Source organism: Oncorhynchus keta, chromosome 8 (assembly GCF_023373465.1).
Source record: "Oncorhynchus keta strain PuntledgeMale-10-30-2019 chromosome 8, Oket_V2, whole genome shotgun sequence".
In the NCBI taxonomy this organism is placed as follows: Eukaryota; Metazoa; Chordata; class Actinopteri; order Salmoniformes; family Salmonidae; genus Oncorhynchus; species Oncorhynchus keta.
The window spans coordinates 44976204-44999567 of NC_068428.1; the positions used below are offsets into that span (position 1 = coordinate 44976204).

At 42.0% G+C, this 23364-nt stretch overlaps 1 protein-coding gene across 1 annotated transcript; it reads left to right on the forward strand.

Moving 5' to 3' along the window:
- Nucleotides 1–13396: 13396 nt before the first annotated feature.
- Nucleotides 13397–22949, forward strand: tmed10 (transmembrane p24 trafficking protein 10). The gene is made up of 5 exons (XM_035763165.1): nucleotides 13397–13652; nucleotides 14728–14848; nucleotides 15393–15466; nucleotides 19640–19766; nucleotides 20853–22949. Exons 1-5 carry the CDS (start codon nucleotides 13476–13478, stop codon nucleotides 20972–20974), a joined length of 621 nt encoding a protein of 206 aa, XP_035619058.1. The 5' UTR covers nucleotides 13397–13475; the 3' UTR covers nucleotides 20975–22949.
- The last annotated feature ends 415 nt before the right edge of the window (nucleotides 22950–23364 follow it).

The following is a 23364-nucleotide window of genomic DNA, read 5'->3' on the forward strand; positions in this document are numbered from 1 at the left end:
GAGAGGGATGTAGAGAGAGGGATGTAGAGAGAGAGAGAGAGGGATGTAGAGAGAGGATGTAGAGAGAGGGATGTAGAGAGAGATGAGAGAGGGATGTAGAGAGAGGGATGTAGAGAGAGAGTAGAGAGGGATGTAGAGAGAGGGATGTAGAGAGAGATGTAGAGGGATGTAGAGAGAGGGATGTAGAGAGAGAGGATGTAGAGAGAGGGATGTATAGAGAGAGAGATGTAGAGAGAGGAGAGAGAGAGAGGGATGTAGAGAGAGGGATGTAGAGAGAGAGGGAGAGGGATGTAGAGAGAGGGATGTAGAGAGAGAGAGAGAGAGGGATGTAGAGAGAGGGATGTATAGAGAGAGAGATGTAGAGAGAGGGATGTAGAGAGAGGAAGAGAGAGAGAGGGATGTAGAGAGAGGGAGAGAGGGATGTAGAGAGAGGGATGTAGAGAGAGAGATGTAGAGAGAGGGAGGTAGAGAGAGGGATGTAGAGAGAGGGATGTAGAGAGAGGGAGAGAGAGAGAGGGATGTAGAGAGAGGGATGTAGAGAGAGAGAGAGAGGGATGTAGAGAGAGGGATGTAGAGAGAGAGAGAGAGATGTAGAGAGAGGGATGTATAGAGAGAGAGATGTAGAGAGAGGATGTAGAGAGAGGGATGTAGAGAGAGAGGGAGAGGGATGTAGAGAGAGGGATGTAGAGAGAGAGAGAGAGGGATGTAGAGAGAGGGATGTAGAGAGGAGAGGATGTAGAGAGAGGGATGTATAGAGAGAGAGATGTAGAGAGGGGATGTAGAGAGAGGGATGTAGAGAGAGAGAGAGAGGGATGTAGAGAGAGGGATGTAGAGAGAGAGAGAGAGGGATGTAGAGAGAGGGATGTAGAGAGAGAGGAGAGGGATGTAGAGAGGGATGTAGAGAGAGAGGGAGAGGGATGTAGAGAGAGGGATGTAGAGAGAGAGAGAGAGGGATGTAGAGAGAGGGAGAGAGGATGTAGAGAGAGGGATGTAGAGAGAGGGAGAGAGAGATGTAGAGAGAGGGAGAGAGAGATGTAGAGAGAGAGGGAGAGGGATGTAGAGAGAGGGATGTAGAGAGAGGGATGTAGAGAGAGGGATGTAGAGAGAGGGATGTAGAGAGAGAGAGATGTAGAGAGAGGGAGAGAGAGATGTAGAGAGAGGGATGTAGAGAGAGGAAGAGAGAGAGAGAGATGTAGAGAGAGGGATGTAGAGAGAGAGAGAGGGATGTAGAGAGAGGGATGTAGAGAGAGAGAGAGAGAGGGATGTAGAGAGAGGGATGTATAGAGAGAGAGATGTAGAGAGAGGGAGAGAGAGATGTAGAGAGAGGGATGTAGAGAGAGGAAGAGAGAGAGAGAGATGTAGAAAGAGGGAAAGAGGGAGAGAGAGAGAGCGATGTAGAGAGAGGGAAAGAGGTAGATAGATATGTAGAGGGTGAGAGGTAGAGAGAGAGAGGAAGAGGTAGAGAGAGAGAGAAAGAAAGAGAGAGGGAGAGAGAGAGAGCGGAAGAGGTAGAGAGAGAGCAGAAGGATGGAGAGGGAGAGGTAGAGAGCGGAAGTGTAGAGAGGGAGAGAGAGAGAGCGAGAGAGAGAGAGAGCGGAAGAGGTAGAGAGAGAGCAGAAGGATGGAGAGGGAGAGGTAGAGAGCGGAAGTATAGAGAGAGAGAGAGAGAGAGCGGAAGAGGTAGAGAGAGAGCAGAAGGATGGAGAGGGAGAGGTAGAGAGCGGGAGTATAGAGAGGGAGAGAGAGAGAGAGAGAGAGAGAGAGAGAGAGAGAGAGAGAATGAGCGGCTGGATGTAATTCTGAGTGCAGTGATGATGGAGAGGGGGAGAGCTGAGTTTGTCTCCCAGCCGTCTCCATTTTCATTGGTAGACCCATCCTCATCCTTTGACACCTCTTAACTCCCGGGAGTCAGGAAATGGAATTCTTTAGAAATCAAAGAAGAAAAAAAAAGCATGTACATCTCCTCTGTCTCTTTATTTTCTGACTCAATCACAAAATGATACAGTTTGCTTATTATATCAAATAGACTGACACACTGAGAAAAATCTCCACAGGCCACCGTTGGTAATGTCTCATATGTAAATGTATAATGACACAAATGTGAATTACCTATTTCTCATACACACTGTCAAGGGAGATGATGTCTGCATCATATTTAATACCTGTGATGATATTTATATATAGGCTTAAATAAAATCAAACTTTTCCATGCTGTCACTAAACAATGACCACGCACGACCGGTCTGATATCTGGTGTTGAAAAAATCATTCTAGGTAAATACAGTATCCACAGCACCTTGAGTAATCTCCGTTAACCAACACATTTGCTTTTAATTGGATCAGATGCACGATACCAATTATGTTACGCAGTCGGGTCAATGAGAGATGACGTCATGAGTGACATATACAGTATCAATGACTGGAGTCTATAATAGTTGTTGGTCCTTCTGTAGCTCAGTTGGTAGAGCATGGCGCTTGTAACGCCAGGGTAGTGGGTTCGATTCCCGGGACCACCCATACGTAGAATGTATGCACACATGACTGTAAGTCGCTTTGGATAAAAGCGTCTGCTAAATGGCATATATTATTATTATATATTATAGTTGTTTGTACAAGAGCTCCAGTAATAAAGGTCATTGACTCAGACAGGGAGGGCAATATATCTGGAGGGTGTGGAGACATGATTGCGTCATCCCGCCATCTATTCGTTGTGGAAGAGTACACTTCCACTCACATACACATACACTGAGTGTCCAAAACATTAGGAACAGCTTTCTAATGTTTTGAGTTGCCTGCCCCCCTTTTGTCCTCAGAACAGACTCAATTCGTCGGGGCGTGGACTCTACAAGGTGTCGAAAAGCGTTCCACAGGGATGCTGGTCCATGTTGACTTCAATGCTTCCCACAGTAGTGTCCAGTTGGCTGGATGGCCTTTGGGTGGTGGACCATTCTTCATACACACGGGAAACTGATGAGCATGAAAAACCCAGCAGCATTGCAGTTCTTGACACACTCAAACTGGTGCTTCTGGCACCTACTACCATACCCTGTTAAAAGGCACTTAAATCTTTTGTTTTGCCCATTCACCCTCTGAATGGCACACAAACACAATCCATGTCTCAGTTGTCTCATGACTTAAAAATCCTTCTTAAACCCGTCTCCTCCCCTTCATCTACACTGATTTAAGTGGATTTAACAGGTGACATCAATAAGGGATCATAGGTTTCACCTGGTCAGTCTGTCATGGAAAGAGCAACGTTTTTTACACTGAGTGTATGTGAGAACGCTGTTCATTTACTACAGTTCAGCATTCAACACTATTGTTCCCTTCAAGCTCGACTCCAAGCCCTGGGCCTGGACACCACCCTGTGTCTGGACATCACCCTGGGTCTGGACACCACCCTGGGTCTGGACATCAACCTGGGTCTGGACACCACCCTGGGTCTGGACACCACCCTGTGTCTGGACATCACCCTGGGTCTGGAGACCACCCTGGGTCTGGACATCAACCTGGGTCTGGGTACCAATCTGGGTCTGGACATCACCCTGGGTCTGGACACCACTCTGGGTCTGGACACCACCCTGGGTCTGGACATCACCCTGGGTCTGGACATCACCCTGGGTCTGGAGACCACCCTGGGTCTGGACATCAACCTGGGTCTGGACATCACCCTGGGTCTGGACACCACCCTGTGTCTGGACATCACCCTGGGTCTGGAGACCACCCTGGGTCTGGACATCAACCTGGGTCTGGGTACCAACCTGGGTCTGGACATCACCCTGGGTCTGGACACCACTCTGGGTCTGGACACCACCCTGGGTCTGGACATCACCCTGGGTCTGGACACCACCCTGGGTCTGGACACCACTCTGGGTCTGGACACCACTCTGGGTCTGGACACCACCCTGGGTCTGGACACCACCCTGGGTCTGGACACCACTGTGGGTCTGGACACCACTCTGGGTCTGGACACCACCCTGAAGACTGCCCAGTATATCACTGGGACAGTGGCCCTCCAGAGGGTGGTGAAGACGGCCCAGTACATCACTGGGACCGTGGCCCTCCAGAGGGTGCTGAAGACTGCCCAGTATATCACTGGGACAGTGGCCCTCCAGAGGGTGGTGAAGACTGCCCAGTACATTACTGGGACCGTGGCCCTCCAGAGGGTGCTGAAGACTGCCCAGTATATCACTGGCAACGTGTTCCCACCCATCGAGGACATCTACTCGAAACAGTGCCTGAGGAAGGAACACAGCATCATCAAGGACCCCACACCCTCCAGCCGTTCACTCCTTTACTGCCAGGCAGACTGTATCGGAGCATGAGGTCTGACACCAACAGGCTCAGAGACAGTTTCTTTCTACAAGCAATCAGAATGCTGAACACTTGAACTGGACTGACCAGCTGCTCTGATTCTCTGCACCTTAGCACACACTCAATCACTCATTTCATGCTACACACACTATCACGTTTAGATAAGACCCAGATGCAGACGGTGTAGAAGTAACAAGAGTTTATTACAACAACAGGGGCGGGCAAACGACAGGTCAGGGCAGGCAGGGGTCAATAATCCAGAACGGTGAGGTAAGGTACAAAACGGCAGGCTGTCTCAGGGTCAGGGCAGGCAGAACATTCAAAACCGGGAAGGACTGATAACCAGGAGCAGGAAAACAGGCAGGAGCAGGGAAACGACTGGTAGATTTTAACGAACAACAACGAACTGGCAACAGACAAACAGAGGACACAGGTATAAATACACAGGGGATAATAGGGAAGATGGGCGACACCTGGAGGGGGGTGGGTGGGGGGGGGGGTGGTGGTGGAGACAATCACAAAGACAGGTGAAACAGATCAGGGTGTGGCACACACATCACAACTGTAGCTACCAGAATCGTATTATACTGAACAATTTATACATGACAACTTGTTCTCAAATGGCCTACCTTGTTAAATAAAGGTGGAAGGATTCTTACTGCCAAGGATTCTACTACCAAGGATTCTACTACCAAGGATTCTACTGCCAAGGATTCTACTACCAAGGATTCTACTACCAAGGATTCTACTGCCAAGGATTCTACTACCAAGGATTCTACTGCCAAGGATTCTACTACCAAGGATTCTACTACCAAGGATTCTACTGCCAAGGATTCTACTACCAAGGATTCTACTACCAATGATTCTACTACCAAGGATTCTACTACCAAGGATTCTACTACCAAGGATTCTACTACCAATGATTCTACTACCAAGGATTCTACTGCCAAGGATTCTACTGCCAAGGATTCTACTACCAAGGATTCTACTGCCAAGGATTCTACTACCAATGATTCTACTACCAAGGATTCTACTGCCAAGGATTCTACTGCCAAGGATTCTACTACCAAGAATTCTACTACCAAGGATTCTACTACCAAGGATTCTACTGCCAAGGATTCTACTGCCAAGGATTCTACTACCAAGGATTCTACTACCAATGATTCTACTACCAAGGATTCTACTACCAAGGATTCTACTACCAATGATTCTACTACCAAGGATTCTACTACCAAGGATTCTACTACCAAGGATTCTACTACCAAGGATTCTACTGCCAAGGATTCTACTGCCAAGGATTCTACTACCAAGGATTCTACTACCAAGGATTCTACTACCAAGGATTCTACTGCCAAGGATTCTACTACCAAGGATTCTACTACCAATGATTCTACTACCAAGGATTCTACTACCAAGGATTCTACTACCAAGGATTCTACTACCAATGATTCTACTACCAAGGATTCTACTGCCAAGGATTCTACTGCCAAGGATTCTACTACCAAGGATTCTACTGCCAAGGATTCTACTACCAATGATTCTACTACCAAGGATTCTACTGCCAAGGATTCTACTGCCAAGGATTCTACTACCAAGAATTCTACTACCAAGGATTCTACTGCCAAGGATTCTACTGCCAAGGATTCTACTACCAAGGATTCTACTACCAATGATTCTACTACCAAGGATTCTACTACCAAGGATTCTACTACCAATGATTCTACTACCAAGGATTCTACTACCAAGGATTCTACTACCAAGGATTCTACTGCCAAGGATTCTACTACCAAGGATTCTACTACCAAGGATTCTACTACCAAGGATTCTACTACCAAGGATTCTACTACCAAGGATTCTACTACCAAGGATTCTACTACCAAGGATTCTACTACCAAGGATTCTACTACCAAGGATTCTTCTACCAAGGATTCTACTACCAAGGATTCTACTACCAAGGATTCTACTGCCAAGGATTCTACTACCAAGGATTCTACTGCCAAGGATTCTACTACCAATGATTCTACTACCAAGGATTCTACTGCCAAGGATTCTACTGCCAAGGATTCTACTACCAAGAATTCTACTACCAAGGATTCTACTACCAAGGATTCTACTGCCAAGGATTCTACTACCAAGGATTCTACTACCAAGGATTCTACTACCAATGATTCTACTACCAAGGATTCTACTACCAAGGATTCTACTACCAAGGATTCTACTACCAAGGATTCTACTACCAAGGATTCTACTGCCAAGGATTCTACTACCAAGGATTCTACTACCAAGGATTCTACTACCAAGGATTCTACTACCAAGGATTCTACTACCAATGATTCTACTACCAAGGATTCTACTACCAATGATTCTACTACCAAGGATTCTACTACCAAGGATTCTACTACCAAGGATTCTACTACCAAGGATTCTACTACCAAGGATTCTACTGCCAAGGATTCTACTGCCAAGGATTCTACTACCAAGGATTCTACTACCAAGGATTCTACTACCAAGGATTCTACTACCAATGATTCTACTACCAAGGATTCTACTACCAAGGATTCTACTACCAAGGATTCATACCCCTTCATCAATACATGTGTAAATATTGGACTATAAATTGTGCCTTCCTGTATTATACTGATTTCTAAAATGTTTATTATATTTTACTGAGTCATTTACTTTATGTTCCTATTCTTATCTTTATTATTTCTTATTGTTGTTGCATTGTCGAAAAAGAACCTGCAAGTAAGCATTTAGTTGGACAATGTATACCATCCCGTACATACGACTAATAACACTTGAAACTTGTGAGAGATGTCATAATCCTCAACATCTGGCTTGGATTATGACATTGGCCATGGAACCAGTAATTAGAGTCGTCATAACAGATCAGAGCGTGTCATAACATGTAATACCAGGTCCTAACAGGTCATAACAAGGTTGTAACAGGTCGTAACAGGTCGTTACAGGTTATAACAGGTCGTAAAAGGTCATACCACATCAAAACAGGTTGGTAACCAGTCATAACAGGTTGTAACAGGTCGTAACAGGTCATCACTCCCAGATGAAGACCAGGTCCATATACTATTTATATAAATGTATCTATGGCTCTATAGAGGCAGGTCAGTAGATTTATCGATGGCTCTATAGAGGCAGGTCAGTAGCTTTATCTATGGCTCTATAGAGGCAGGTCAGTAGCTTTATCTATGGCTCTATAGAGCCAGGTCAGTAACTTTATCTATGGCTCTATAGAGGCAGGTCAGTAGCTTTTTCTATGGCTCTATAGAGGCAGGCCAGTAGATTTATCGATGGCTCTATAGAGGCAGGTCAGTAGATTTATCTATGGCTCTATAGAGGCAGGTCAGTAGCTTTATCTATGGCTCTATAGAGGCAGGTCAGTAGATTTATCGATGGCTCTATAGAGGCAGGTCAGTAGCTTTATCTATGGCTCTATAGAGGCAGGTCAGTAGATTTATCTATGGCTCTATAGAGGCAGGTCAGTAGCTTTATCTATGGCTCTATAGAGGCAGGTCAGTAGATTTATCGATGGCTCTATAGAGGCAGGTCAGTAGATTTATCGATGGCTCTATAGAGGCAGGTCAGTAGCTTTATCGATGGCTCTATAGAGGCAGGTCAGTAGATTTATCTATGGCTCTATAGAGGCAGGTCAGTAGATGTATCTATGGCTCTATAGAGGCAGGTCAGTAGATGTATCTATGGCTCTATAGAGGCAGGTCAGTAGATGTATCTATGACTCTATAGAGGCAGGTCAGTAGATTTATCTATGGCTCTATAGAGGCAGGTCAGTAGCTTTATCTATGGCTCTATAGAGGCAGGTCAGTAGATTTATCTATGGCTCTATAGAGGCAGGTCAGTAGCTTTATCTATGGCTCTATAGAGGCAGGTCAGTAGATGTATCTATGGCTCTATAGAGGCAGGTCAGTAGATGTATCTATGGCTCTATAGAGGCAGGTCAGTAGATGTATCTATGGCTCTATAGAGGCAGGTCAGTAGATTTATCTATGGCTCTATAGAGGCAGGTCAGTAGATTTATCTATGGCTCTATAGAGGCAGGTCAGTAGATGTATCTATGGCTCTATAGAGGCAGGTCAGTAGATTTATCTATGGCTCTATAGAGGCAGGTCAGTAGATTTATCTATGGCTCTATAGAGGCAGGTCAGTAGATGTATCTATGACTCTATAGAGGCAGGTCAGTAGATGTATCTATGGCTCTATAGAGGCAGGTCAGTATATGTATCTATGACTCTATAGAGGCAGGTCAGTAGATGTATCTATGGCTCTATAGAGGCAGGTCAGTAGATGTATCTATGACTCTATAGAGGCAGGTCAGTAGATGTATCTATGGCTCTATAGAGGCAGGTCAGTAGATGTATCTATGGCTCTATAGAGGCAGGTCAGTAGATGTATCTATGGCTCTATAGAGGCAGGTCAGTAGATGTATCTATGGCTCTATAGAGGCAGGTCAGTAGATGTATCTATGGCTCTATAGAGGCAGGTCAGTAGATGTATCTATGGCTCTATAGAGGCAGGTCAGTAGATGTATCTATGGCTCTATAGAGGCAGGTCAGTAGATGTATCTATGGCTCTATAGAGGCAGGTCAGTAGATGTATCTATGGCTCTATAGAGGCAGGTCAGTAGATGTATCTATGGCTCTATAGAGGCAGGTCAGTAGATGTATCTATGGCTCTATAGAGGCAGGTCAGTAGATGTATCTATGGCTCTATAGAGGCAGGTCAGTAGATGTATCTATGGCTCTATAGAGGCAGGTCAGTAGATGTATCTATGGCTCTATAGAGGCAGGTCAGTAGATGTATCTATGGCTCTATAGAGGCAGGTCAGTAGATGTATCTATGGCTCTATAGAGGCAGGTCAGTAGATGTATCTATGGCTCTATAGAGGCAGGTCAGTAGATGTATCTATGGCTCTATAGAGGCAGGTCAGTAGATGTATCTATGGCTCTATAGAGGCAGGTCAGTAGATGTATCTATGGCTCTATAGAGGCAGGTCAGTAGATGTATCTATGGCTCTATAGAGGCAGGTCAGTAGATGTATCTATGGCTCTATAGAGGCAGGTCAGTAGATGTATCTATGGCTCTATAGAGGCAGGTCAGTAGATGTATCTATGACTCTATAGAGGCAGGTCAGTAGATGTATCTATGACTCTATAGAGGCAGGTCAGTAGATGTATCTATGACTCTATAGAGGCAGGTCAGTAGATATCTATGATGAGGCAGGTCATCTATGACTCTATAGAGGCAGGTCAGTAGATGTATCTATGGCTCTATAGAGGCAGGTCAGTAGATGTATCTATGGCTCTATAGAGGCAGGTCAGTAGATGTATCTATGGCTCTATAGAGGCAGGTCAGTAGATGTATCTATGGCTCTATAGAGGCAGGTCAGTAGATTTATCGATGGCTCTATAGAGGCAGGTCAGTAGATGTATCTATGGCTCTATAGAGGCAGGTCAGTAGATGTATCTATGGCTCTATAGAGGCAGGTCAGTAGATGTATCTATGACTCTATAGAGGCAGGTCAGTAGATGTATCTATGGCTCTATAGAGGCAGGTCAGTAGATGTATCTATGGCTCTATAGAGGCAGGTCAGTAGATTTATCTATGGCTCTATAGAGGCAGGTCAGTAGATGTATCTATGGCTCTATAGAGGCAGGTCAGTAGATGTATCTATGGCTCTATAGAGGCAGGTCAGTAGATGTATCTATGGCTCTATAGAGGCAGGTCAGTAGATGTATCTATGGCTCTATAGAGGCAGGTCAGTAGATGTATCTATGGCTCTATAGAGGCAGGTCAGTAGATGTATCTATGACTCAGGTAGAAATGGCACATCAGTTTCATGTACATCGCATTTTGCCAGAAGAATAAAATAAAATAAAATGTTTATTGTCACATGCTTGGTAAACAACAGGCGTAGACTAACAGTGACATGCTTATTTACAGGCCCTTCCCAACAATGCAGAATACAATAAAACAATTTAAATAATAATAATAATTGAAATAATAATAGTAAAAATGTGTTACACCAGGAATAAATACACAATGAGCAATGATAGCTTGGCTATATACATGGGTTACCAGTACTGAACCGATGATAGCTTGGCTATATACACCGTACACATAGTACCAGTACTGATCCGATGATAGCTTGGCTATATACACAGTACACATAGTACCAGTACTGATCCGATGATAGCTTGGCTATATACACCGTACACATAGCACCAATACTGATCCGATGATAGCTTGGCTATATACACAGTACACATAGTACCAGTACTGATCCGATGATAGCTTGGCTATATACACAGTACACATAGTACCAGTACTGATCCGATGATAGCTTGGCTATATACATGGGTTACCAGTACTGATCCGATGATAGCTTGGCTATATACACCGTACACATAGTACCAGTACTGATCCGATGATAGCTTGGCTATATACACCGTACACATAGTACCAGTACTGATCCGATGATAGCTTGGCTATATACACCGTACACATAGTACCAGTACTGATCCGATGATAACTTGGCTATATACACCGTACACATAGCACCAGTACTGATCCGATGATAGCTTGGCTATATACACCGTACACATAGTACCAGTACTGATCCGATGATAGCTTGGCTATATACACCGTACACATAGTACCAGTACTGATCCGATGATAGCTTGGCTATATACATGGGTTACCAGTACTGAACCGATGATAGCTTGGCTATATACACCGTACACATAGCACCAGTACTGAACCGATGATAGCTTGGCTATATACACCGTACACATAGTACCAGTACTGAACCGATGATAGCTTGGCTATATACACCGTACACATAGTACCAGTACTGATCCGATGATAGCTTGGCTATATACACCGTACACATAGTACCAGTACTGATCCGATGATAGCTTGGCTATATACATGGGTTACCAGTACTGATCCGATGATAGCTTGGCTATATACACCGTACACATAGTACCAGTACTGATCCGATGATAGCTTGGCTATATACACCGTACACATAGCACCAATACTGATCCGATGATAACTTGGCTATATACACCGTACACATAGTACCAGTACTGATCCGATGATAGCTTGGCTATATACACCGTACACATAGCACCAATACTGATCCGATGATAACTTGGCTATATACACCGTACACATAGTACCAGTACTGATCCGATGATAGCTTGGCTATATACACCGTACACATAGTACCAGTACTGATCCGATGATAACTTGGCTATATACACCGTACACATAGCACCAGTACTGATCCGATGATAGCTTGGCTATATACACCGTACACATAGCACCAGTACTGATCCGATGATAACTTGGCTATATACACCGTACACATAGCACCAGTACTGATCCGATGATAGCTTGGCTATATACACCGTACACATAGTACCAGTACTGATCCGATGATAACTTGGCTATATACACCGTACACATAGCACCAGTACTGATCCGATGATAGCTTGGCTATATACACCGTACACATAGCACCAGTACTGATCCGATGATAGCTTGGCTATATACACAGTACACATAGCACCAGTACTGATCCGATGATAGCTTGGCTATATACACCATACACATAGTACCAGTACTGATCCGATGATAGCTTGGCTATATACACCGTACACATAGCACCAGTACTGATCCAATGATAACTTGGCTATATACACCGTACACATAGTACCAGTACTGATCCAATGATAACTTGGCTATATACACCGTACACATAGTACCAGTACTGATCCAATGATAGCTTGGCTATATACACCGTACACATAGTACCAGTACTGATCCAATGATAACTTGGCTATATACACCGTACACATAGCACCAGTACTGATCCGATGATAGCTTGGCTATATACATGGGTTACCAGTACTGAGCCGATGTGCGAGGTACGAGGTAATTAAGGTAGATATGTACATATAGGTAGGGGGTAAAGCGACTAGGCAACAGGATAGATAATAGACAGTAGCAGCAGCGTATGTGATGAATGTGGAAGTGTGTGTGTGGTGACGGTGTGCCAACAGTGAGTGTGTGTGTATGTAAGTGTTGGAGTGTCAGTGTAAGTATGTGTGAGTGTGTGGGTAGTCTAGTGTGTGTGCATAGAGTCAAAAAAGAGTCAATGCAGGTAGCAATTTGGTTAACTATTTAGCAGCCTTGTTTAGCAGTCTTATGGCTTCAGGGTAGAATCTGTTCATGAGCCTTTTTTTGAAGGTTCGGGCTCAATTTCATTTAAATTTCAGTCAATTCAGGAAGCACACTGAAATTCCAGTTTTCTTCAATCATTTTCAATGAGGAAATGTTAGTAATTTTTTTATTTGGTTGTCTTTCGGAAATTGTCTGGAATTGAAATGGTATTGGCCCCAATCCAGATCTATTGTGGCAATATATTGGTTCCCAGTCAGTGAGACTAACCTAAATAAATAGTGGCTAAATAACATTAAAAACATGTGGTTAATGGCACTTGAACAAACTGTCAGGGAGAGTGACATTCAGAGGGGTTGTTTGATGTACTAAGCGCGGGGGTAGTGCACCGAATAGAGCATAGGGTGCCATTTGAGAAGTAACCGGAGTGGAGTGATGTATTCTCCCGAATTCGTTAATCTCTGAGCTGCTGCTTGACAAGATAATAATAGTTTTGGGGATCTTCAGAAAATCCCAGTATCTGTGAATGTGATATGGCCTGTTACATAATGCTGTTGAGGATTCAACATTTACTGTACTGTACGGTTATTGTGTAATCTATTATCTGTCTATTGATCCATCTGTCCAGCCACGGTTGTCACTAGTTACCACAGCCACAAAGTCATAAACCCAATTTCTACAAGTTATCTTTTTAAGCTATGATTTAAACCTAACCCTGATATGAACCCTACCCTTAACCACATTTATAACCTCATGCATAACTCCATCCTTGAATACATTTTTAAGATGTAACCCATTTTGACTTTGTGGCTGTGGTAACATCCATCCATTTGGTCCCTCACAAGACCACCTTTGCGTTGCGGCGCTATGGAGAGATCCGAGGCAACTCAAACTGCAGTAGCTTTCTAAGCTGTCGCGCATGTTTATTTCGGCTAGTAGCCATGGCTCGGTTCGCTACCCTGCTTCTTTTACCGGTTCTCATTGAATCGGTATTATCAATTTCATTCTTTTTACCGGTAAATTCAAGGAAATGTTTACGGGAAGAGATCCACAAAGACGTGCTGGTCACGGGGGAGTATGAAATCAGCGACCAGTCCAACACAAAGACCAACCTGAAGGTGAGTTTGATGCTGTTGCAATAACGGTACTGACGGCTAAGCTAAACTAACTAGCTACTAATTGTTATTTACATTGAAAGGCCCAAACGCAGTTTGTTCATATCATTTTTTGATGAGAAGTGACTCTAAAACAATACGTGGAAAAGCAACCGTGTTCATATAAATTGCTATTCATAACAGCTGGCTAGCTAAACGTCTTGTTGACAGCTGCTGTTATCTTGCTAACTAATGTTAGCCTGGTAGCTAAATGTTAGCCTGGTAGCTAATGTTAGCCTGGTAGCTAAATGTTAGCCTGGTAGCTAAATGTTAGCCTGGTAGCTAATGTTAGCCTGGTAGCTAAATGTTAGCCTGGTAGCTAAATGTTAGCCTGGTAGCTAATGTTAGCCTGGTAGCTAATGTTAGCCTGGTAGCTAATGTTAGCCTGGTAGCTAAATGTTAGCCTGGTAGCTAATGTTAGCCTGGTAGCTAATGTTAGCCTGGTAGCTAAATGTTAGCCTGGTAGCTAATGTTAGCCTGGTAGCTAATGTTAGCCTGGTAGCTAAATGTTAGCCTGGTTGGGCCTGTGACAGGTCCTTCCTGGTTCTTGCGCTTTTAAATGTTTTTTAATTGAAATAGCAGAATTGTACTTTTTTTTTTCGCAAACAAAGTGTGTTAAATACGTAAAAGGTATTTCAACTTAATTATTTTATTTCAATGTTTAGTACCAGTTGAGATGGTGAAAACTCATTTCAGGATGTTACACGTCAGTCTTAACTCCCCTCATCCACTCTGTGAAACGTGTAGCTACCAAGTTAGCTAGCGATGTTAGCATGCAGTATAATGGGTGATGTCAACAAAGTGGATGCAGGGTTAGAATAAGACGTTGACAAACTCATACAAATCATAATCCTACAAGTCTATAATTTGCCTACTACGTGGGCAAAGTTAGCTGATGTTGTGTGAGAGAGAGTTTACATTTACACGCCATTGGGTATAAACATTGCCCGTTGCAACACTCGTGCACCAGCTGTCAATACACGTGTTGTATTTTCTGCTTTTTATGTTGTTGTACGATATCACGTGTGTTTAACGTTAGATCACAGACTCGTCGGGACACATCCTATACTCAAAGGAAGGTGCAACGAAAGGAAAGTTTGCCTTCACGACGGAGGACTATGACATGTTTGAAGTGTGCTTTGAGAGCAAATCGCCCATGGGTAAGTCAAAGTGCATAGTATTTATTTTGTGGTGCTTAAAATGATGGTAATCTTTAACCTAGACTTTTGCAAGGAGCAGGCATTGTCCAATGCATTTGTTCGCCTAACTGCGTTACTCCACAACTAGTCATTTGTTGACAGATTTGCCTGAGTACCCATCTGTTCTGGATTTCAGGCTATAGCTGGCCAAAACATGCAACATTTGGGTCAGGGTTCTGAGAACACTACTCTGTTTAAACACTTAACGGAGGCCAGTCAGTCAGCAACACCAATAAGTGAATGAAGCAGCAGGTGATAAGTTAGGACGGGATAGGTTTATAGCTGGGTCACATTCAGTACCCGAACTCTGTTAATACGTTTCAGATAGAAATGGGAACATATTTCTACTTGAATGAAACAAAGCATTGTGTCCTGCCAAACACGGTCCATGTGACTGAAAGGAGTCCTTCCAACTTGTTTTATTGCTTGCTGTTATTGAATGAGCTGAATAAAGTCATCCATGCCTTGTAAATGTAGTAAATAATGTGTTTGTTCTGTCACCCAGGAACTGGGAGGATCCCCGACCAGCTGCTTAATCTGGACATGAAGCACGGAGTGGAGGCCAAGAACTATGAAGAGGTGAGTCGCTGGTACTGCTGCTGGTACTGCTGCTGGTACTGCTGCTGGTACTGCTGCTGGTACCGCTTCAAAGTGAAACTGAAATGCACGTACACTCTTGCACCATTAAGGGATTGCTTATTTTCTTTGGAGGCCCAGTGTCTAGGAAATGTTAAATGACAGTTGAAATTGTCTGCACACTGGGCTGGAATAGTATGACTTGTTAATTTGGTGCCAACATTTTGGTAGGGACTTAGGAAGCATTTCATCAGATTTTGAGGGACAAAATGTTTATTGTAATGTGCCACCACGTAAATGATTTTGGGGATGGCAGAAAGTTTTCAGTAACCAGGTTTCCTTTCATTATTGTTTTTTAATGCGAGTTCAGTGTGTCGGATAAAAATGTCCTGACAGGCCTGATGGAAACAGCACATTTCACTGTGAACATTCCAAATGTCGACAAAACAATATATACTCTAGACAAGGTGGGATTTATTTTGTGTCTGTAAAATAAATTCTGAATGAAATGGCGGTGAAAACATATTTTATGCGCAAATATTGATATAATAAACGAATATTGAAGTAAACTTGGAGTTACGCGATGACGTGGTGTGTGTGGTCCTCCCACTACGACTCGGGGAAAGGCATGCAGTTTAGTAGACTACGGATTAAATAAATGATGATGAATTTCACAAGTTGGTGAAAGTGCACGGTGATGATCGAGGGTCTTATTCTGGTAATAATCGATGGTTGGCTGCCGTTTTGACAAATAAAAATGATCTAGCTCTTTTGTCCATAATAATCTCATGTGCTGTAGGTAGTTTACCCTCACTGTAGGTAGTTTACCCTCACTGTAGGTAGTTTACCCTCACTGTAGGTAGTTTACCCTCACTGTATCAGCGAAGCTGTTGGCTGGAGCAGACATGCCAAGACCAGAGTGGGCACATTCGCTATATAACGCAGTAGAGTTAAACTAGATGGAAACCCATTTACGTCATCACGCACAGCTTTTTATCCGCAAAAAGTCAGTTCAATGGAAACAACATGGTTGGAAAATGTTAATTGTTTTTAATGTAGATTTTTTAAAGAATATTCGCGTGAAAAATCTTGTCGTCCATTTGGATGTAAACCTAGCTAATGTAAAGTAAACGGATATACAGTACGTCAATGGAGATATACAATATATTTTATAAGATCATCTTCAGTGAGAACTAACCACCAAAATAAAAACTAGACAATCTAAAAAATGAAGAGGGAAAAAAAAGTTAGTGTCATGGAGCTCCCATTGATTGTTATGGTGATAGTCACTGTATTAAAACATGTGGTGTGCCCTTTGATTTCTTTTAGCTAAATATGCAGGTTTAAAAAGATATACTTGTGTATTGATTTTAAGAAAGTCATTGATGTTTATGGTTAAGTACACATTGGAGCAACGACAGTCGTTGGTTGATTGTTTAAAAAAAAAGAGAAGTTTAATGCTAGCTAGCAACTTACCTTGGCTTACTGCATTCGCATAACAGGCAGGCTCCTCGTGAGGCAGGTGGTTAGAGCGTTGGACTTGTTAACTGTAGGGTTGCAAGATTGGATCCCCCGAGCGGACAAGTTAAAAATCTGTCGTTCTGCCTCGTTCCTAGGCCCTCATTGAAAATAAGAATGTGTTCTTAACTGACTTGCCTGGTTAAATAAAGATTAAATAAAGGTGTAAAAAAAAAAAATTGGCAAACCGGCGCCCAAAAATACAGATTTCCGGTTGTTATGAAAACTTGAAATTGGCCCTAATTAATCGGCCATTCTAATTAATCAGTCAACTTCTAGTACAAACATGACTGGAGTCACGTTACCATGGTAACCTTAAAGGGGCAGGTGATTTTTTTAGGGGGGGTTAAAAGACCCAGGACACAAAAGATGAAATTAAACAATATACCACATTACTTCTTACTAGTAATACATTTATTGTTTTAGGATCATTACAAAGCATGTTCATCTGTTTTTGTGTGTTTTGTTGGTGTAATTTAAGTGGGCAAAAAAATATTTTGTCTCGTAAAAGAATCTGAGTGGCTGGTAGATTAAAAGTAATAATAATCTACTTCCCACAGTGGCTGGTGGACCAAAAAAAGAGTTAATTTGATGCCCTGTTGGCCACTCTGGAATATTCACTGTCTTCTTGGGTAGCCACTCCAGTGTAAGATTTGGCTTTGTGTTTTAGTTCATTGTCCTGCTGAAAGGTGAATTCATCTCCCAGTGTCTGGTGGAAAGCAGACTGAACCAAGTTTTCCTCTAGGATCTTTCCTGTGCTTAGCTCTATTCCATTCCTTAAAAAAAAACTTTCAAAAACTCCCTAGTCCCTTAACGATGACAAGCATACCCATGAAATGATGCAGCCACCACCATGTTTGAAAATATAGATTTTCCCCAAACATAACACTTTGTATTTAGGTCATAAAGGTAATTTCTTTGCCACAATTTTTGCAGTATTATTTTATTGCATGTTTTGGAATATTTGTATTCTGTATAAGCTTCCTTCTTCTCACTCTGTCATTTCAGTTAGTATTGTTGTGTAACTACAATATTGTTGATACATCCTCAGTTTTCTCCTATCACAGCCATTAAACTCGGTAACTGTTTTAAAGTCTCCATTGACCTCATGGTGAAATTCCTGAGCGGTTTCCTTCCTCTCCGGCAACTGAGTTAGGAAGGACGCCTGTATCTTTGTAGTGACTGGGTGTATTGATACACCATCCAAAGTGTCATTAATAACTTCACCATGCTCAAAGGGATATTTCATGTATGCTTTCTTTTTACCCATCGACCAATAGGAGCCCTTCTTTACAAGGCATTGGAAAACCTACCTGGGCTTTGTGGTTGAATCTGTTTTTGAAAAAAACAACAACCCAAAGACATTATACTTTGACGTTAAGGGGTATGGTGTATAGGCCAGTGACACAATTCATTATAAATTCAGGCTGTAACACAAAAAAATGTTGAGTAAACACTGCATACACTGTTCTGCTGACTTGTATTGTGAATTGATAATCCACTCTACCCACACATACTGACTGAGCCCGAAGCTCATGCGTGGGTTGGAGGACTAGGCCAGTGTCTGTGTTAATGTGGGTATGCCTATGTGGGTGAACACTGTACAGTACATGCGTACTTAGCTACGTAACGTCAACGTGTGGAGTTAGAGTAGAGCCTTGTTGGCAAGGAAACCAGGAAGTGCAAGTTGGCTAGAATCCCTGTCTTGTCTGTAACCAACGCAATGGCCTGCTACTGTGACGTCTGTCTGGTCCGTCTGGTCACCTGGTCTGTCTGGTCAGCTTGATTTCACTTGTTCTCTATTTTTCTTACACCTCGATTAGACCGTCAACATCGTTGCGTTTTGATAAACCAGAAGTACATCATTTCCAATGGAATAGGGCATTGGTACAAAGTTATTTATTTGATTTCATTGGTTGAGAAATGTGATTTTCCTGTTTTTCTGACATCCTCCATTCGTATATATATTTGAAACTGCCCTATCCCCTAGCCAAAATACAGATTTGTTTCAATATTGTCCAGATCCAATTTCCTTTATAAACTCAGCAAAAAAAAGAAACATCGCTTCTTCAGGACCCTGTCTTTCAAAGATAATTTTAAAAAATCAAAATAACTTCACAGATCTTCATTGTAAAGGGTTTAAACACTGTTTCCCATGTTTGTTCAATGAACCATAAACAATTAATGAACATGCACCTGTGGAACGGTCGATAAGACACTAACAGCTTACAGACGGTAGTCAATTAAGGTCAGAGTTATGAAAACTTAGGACACTAAAGAGGCCTTTCTACTGACTCTGAAAAACACAGTTGCTGAGTTTATATGTTTTAGCTGTAGCTTGTGGGAAGATACATTCTGTAAAACTAGAGAGAGGGAGGGGTAAAGCGTTCTGCATACCAGACCAGATTGCATTGTGTTCCTGTTCCTCTTGAACTACTGGGAACACTGGCACTGCTACTGCACAGCTCGAGAGTGACACCTACTGGACAAACTGGGACACAGTCCAAGCTTCCATGTAGAATTTCCTGATTTATAAATGTTCATCCCTTTCCAACGGAAATCCAATCCAATAAACCAATAAACACCTACCGGCAAGGGAGGAATTGTGGCGTTGCATTGGTTTTTTGTTGTTGATTGACGGCTCTCTCGTCCACTCAGATCGCCAAAGTGGAGAAGCTGAAGCCCCTGGAGGTGGAGCTAAGGCGACTGGAGGACCTATCCGAGTCCATCGTCAATGACTTTGCCTACATGAAGAGGAGGGAGGAGGAGATGAGGGATACCAACGGTAAGAAGAGCACAGTTTTGATAGTAGTAGTTCCATTTACTGTTCTGACGTGGACTTGTGTTGCGTGTGATTGTGAACTTCTCAGTCCGTCTATTTTGAGAAATCTTCCCTTGCTCATCAATACATATTTTTATGCAGAATTTCAAGTTATACATGTGATTATTCTAATGCATGTATGTACAGTATGTATTTATGTACAGTATGTATATATGTATGTATTTATGTACAGTATGTATATATGTATGTATGTATTTATGTACAGTATGTATGTATGTATGTATGTATGTATGTATTTATGTACAGTATGTATGTATGTATGTATGTATGTATGTATGTATGTATGTATGTACAGTATGTATGTATGTATGTATGTATTTATCTACAGTATGTATGTATGTACAGTATGTATGTATGTATGTATGTATGTATGTATGTATGTATGTATGTATGTATGTATGTATGTACAGTATGTATGTATGTATGTATGTATGTACAGTATGTATGTATGTATGTATGTATTTATGTACAGTATGTATGTATGTACAGTATGTATGGTATGTATGTACAGTATGTATGTACAGTATGTATGTATGGTATGTATGTACAGTATGTATGTATAGTATGTATGTATGTATGTATGTATGTATGTATGTACAGTATGTATGTACAGTATGTATGTATGTATGTACAGTATGTATGTATGTATGTATGTATGTATGTACAGTATGTATGTATGTATGTATTTATCTACAGTATGTATGTATGTACAGTATGTATGTATGTACAGTATGTATGTATGTACAGTATGTATGTATGTATGTATGTATTTATGTACAGTATGTATATATGTACAGTATGTATGTACAGTATGTATGTATGTATGGTATGTATGTATGTATTTATGTACAGTATGTATGTATGTACAGTATGTATGGTATGTATGTACAGTATGTATGTACAGTATGTATGTATGGTATGTATGTATGTATGTATGTACAGTATGTATGGTATGTACAGTATGTATGTATGTATGTATGTATGTATGTATGTATGTATGTATTTCTAACTCTGTTCTCCTTCTTCCAGAGTCCACCAACACACGTGTCCTGTACTTCAGCATCTTCTCTATGTGCTGTCTGATCGGCTTGGCCACCTGGCAGGTCTTCTACCTGCGACGTTTCTTCAAGGCAAAGAAGCTCATCGAGTAGAGAGGCATCCCCACTACATCCAGGGGGAGCAGCCAATGCTACCCGATCAACCTTCACCCTCCTCGGACTATGGCTTTGTCCAAAATGACACCCTGTATAGTGAGCTACTTTTGACCAGAGCCTCCATAGGCTGAAGTTTTTTGCCCGAAAGCCCGTAGACTCTAGTCAAAAGTTGTCCATTATACAGGGAATAACCAGGGCACCGTTTCGGACCTATCCAATAAGGGTTGTTCAGAACAACTCTCTGCTAGTTTCGGTGGTGTCAGACGGCACCAAGGGGTTAGCCTATTCTCTGAAAACTATACACACCTGTGGCTCATTCAGCAGAGTGAAATTATTTTAATGTAGAAATGTAGAATGTACACAGATTTATCATCAGAGAGCGAGAATGTTCCATGTGTTTCTAATTTACATTTCTCAGATTGTCATTTAATGTGTACAGTTTGATTTGGAGTTATGTTAATTTTGTTGGGACGAATGGTTGCCCCCTTGAGAGAATGTCTATTGCCCTTTTATATCGTTGTACAAAGTCTTGGCCATGCCAAGCGAGCTAAAGGCTATAGTGTGCTGGGCGTCGCCAAAAACAGCACCCTATTCCCTATAATAGTGCACTACTTTACACCAGGTCCCATAAGGCCTCTGGTCAAAGTATTGCAATAGGGTGCCGTTTGAGATGTACCTTTTTTTATATTGTTGCCCTTTTTAAGTGAAGCCTTTAATTGAACAGCAGGTGGAATGTGGTAGAACTCAAAAGAGAGAAACTATGGCAACCACGGAACTTCTGTGCTTAGTCGGTTAATTCATTCGAATACTGTGTTTGGAAACTAAATTTGACAGAGTCTTTTAGTTTGTTTTGATTTTGTAAATGCTATCGCAGGGCAGGTATTTTTGGGGGAGAGGGTTTCATAAGTGATCAGGGAATGAATGGTTGGTTGTCTTAAATGGCACTTTATTCCATATAAAGTGCATTGGGCCCTGGTTAAAAGTAGTGCACTATTTAGGGAATTAGGCTGTAATTTTGGACACGGTAAATATAATTTTGAAAACGAGGTCATTTCTAGAAGAACACTTTGTTGCTAGTTCTTAAGTTTTTTTTATTTTATTTTAAGATGTACGAAAGATAACAGCCACGCATCTACATTGCCATCTGAATGTGTTTTAAGTCGAGTAGTAGTTCCCTGTATGAATTGCTCTTCCTCTTTTGAGAACCCTTGAATCTGGCTATTAGAACCTGACTCACAAATGTCAAACCTTTTGCTACTTTAAAAAAAGGGCAGACATGTATACTATCATCAACATCAGGATAGTAGGATTGTAGTGCCATTTTACATGCCAGCTTTGCATCGGTGGTAGTTCTGTAGTAACAAGGAAAATATTCTAACTCTTCCTTGGATGTGTTCCATTTGAGCAGGCTAGTGTATTTTATTTTATTTTTGCAATTTCAGGGGAAATGATTTGCTTCTTTAGCCTGGTCCCAGATCTGTTTTTTTTGGCCAATGGGAGTTGACAAAGTAAGACGACACAAACAGATTTGGGACTAGGCTATATTGCTCATTGATTTTGGGGATCGATTTAAAATTACAACACTTAATATCCAAGATCCTAGCCTGAGTGCCACACTCTTTGTGCTATCATGGCAACTCCCTGTCAGGTTTGGTGTGACAAGGACGGCAATTGAGGTAGTAAGAGTACACACCGATCTGCAACCAGGCATTCAAGATCCATCCAACATTCTTTCGGAGATAATTATGGGGTCTGGTTTACATGAGGGTTTGGAGTTGGTTAAAATATATAACTATTTGTTTTTGTGTCACTGTTATTAAGCTACTGCATTAACCAATTATGTGGGGTACATCCATTTGTTTTTAACAGTGAACATTTTCTATGATTTCTATGTTGATTGAGATCAATTTGGAAAAGGTTTGTGTGTTAGGCTTTTTATTCAATAAAATATTGGATGGATTTACAAAAGAAATGTTGCTTGAGATTTTGTGATGGGATGACCAAAGGACATTCACGCAGCATTATCACAGAACAATGAGCCAACTATTTCACCAGATGTGTAAATGTGAAAAATCCAGTTGGCGTTTCCACTCACTACCAAATATGGTGATGAGAGGAAGCCAAGTGTCCGGCAGTGTGTCATCGATTTAAACATTTAAATTCCATATAGCTTTCTGTTTCCAAAACTAAAATATGTATCAGTGGAGTGCGTTTTGCAGACTTTGCCAACGTTTCTACAAAGAGCGTTGTTTAGAAAGAGTGCATGGGTTAATTGAGTTACTGCACAAGCGCTTCACAGAGGAGGAGTTCCCTAAGGCACCACCAGGATCTCACTAGCTCCTGCTTGGTTCTAAACATCTTTGTCATTATGGCATCTTCATAAGTGG

What these genes read in the sequence shown, in the direction of transcription:
- tmed10 (XM_035763165.1), top strand. Translation starts at nt 13,476, where the DNA reads ATGGCTCGGTTCGCTACCCTGCTTCTTTTACCGGTTCTCATTGAATCG. An exon ending in AGGCCAAGAACTATGAAGAG is followed by an intron (nt 15,467 to 19,639) that starts GTGAGTCGCTGG and finishes TCGTCCACTCAG; the next exon opens with ATCGCCAAAGTGGAGAAGCT. An exon ending in GGAGATGAGGGATACCAACG is followed by an intron (nt 19,767 to 20,852) that starts GTAAGAAGAGCA and finishes TCCTTCTTCCAG; the next exon opens with AGTCCACCAACACACGTGTC.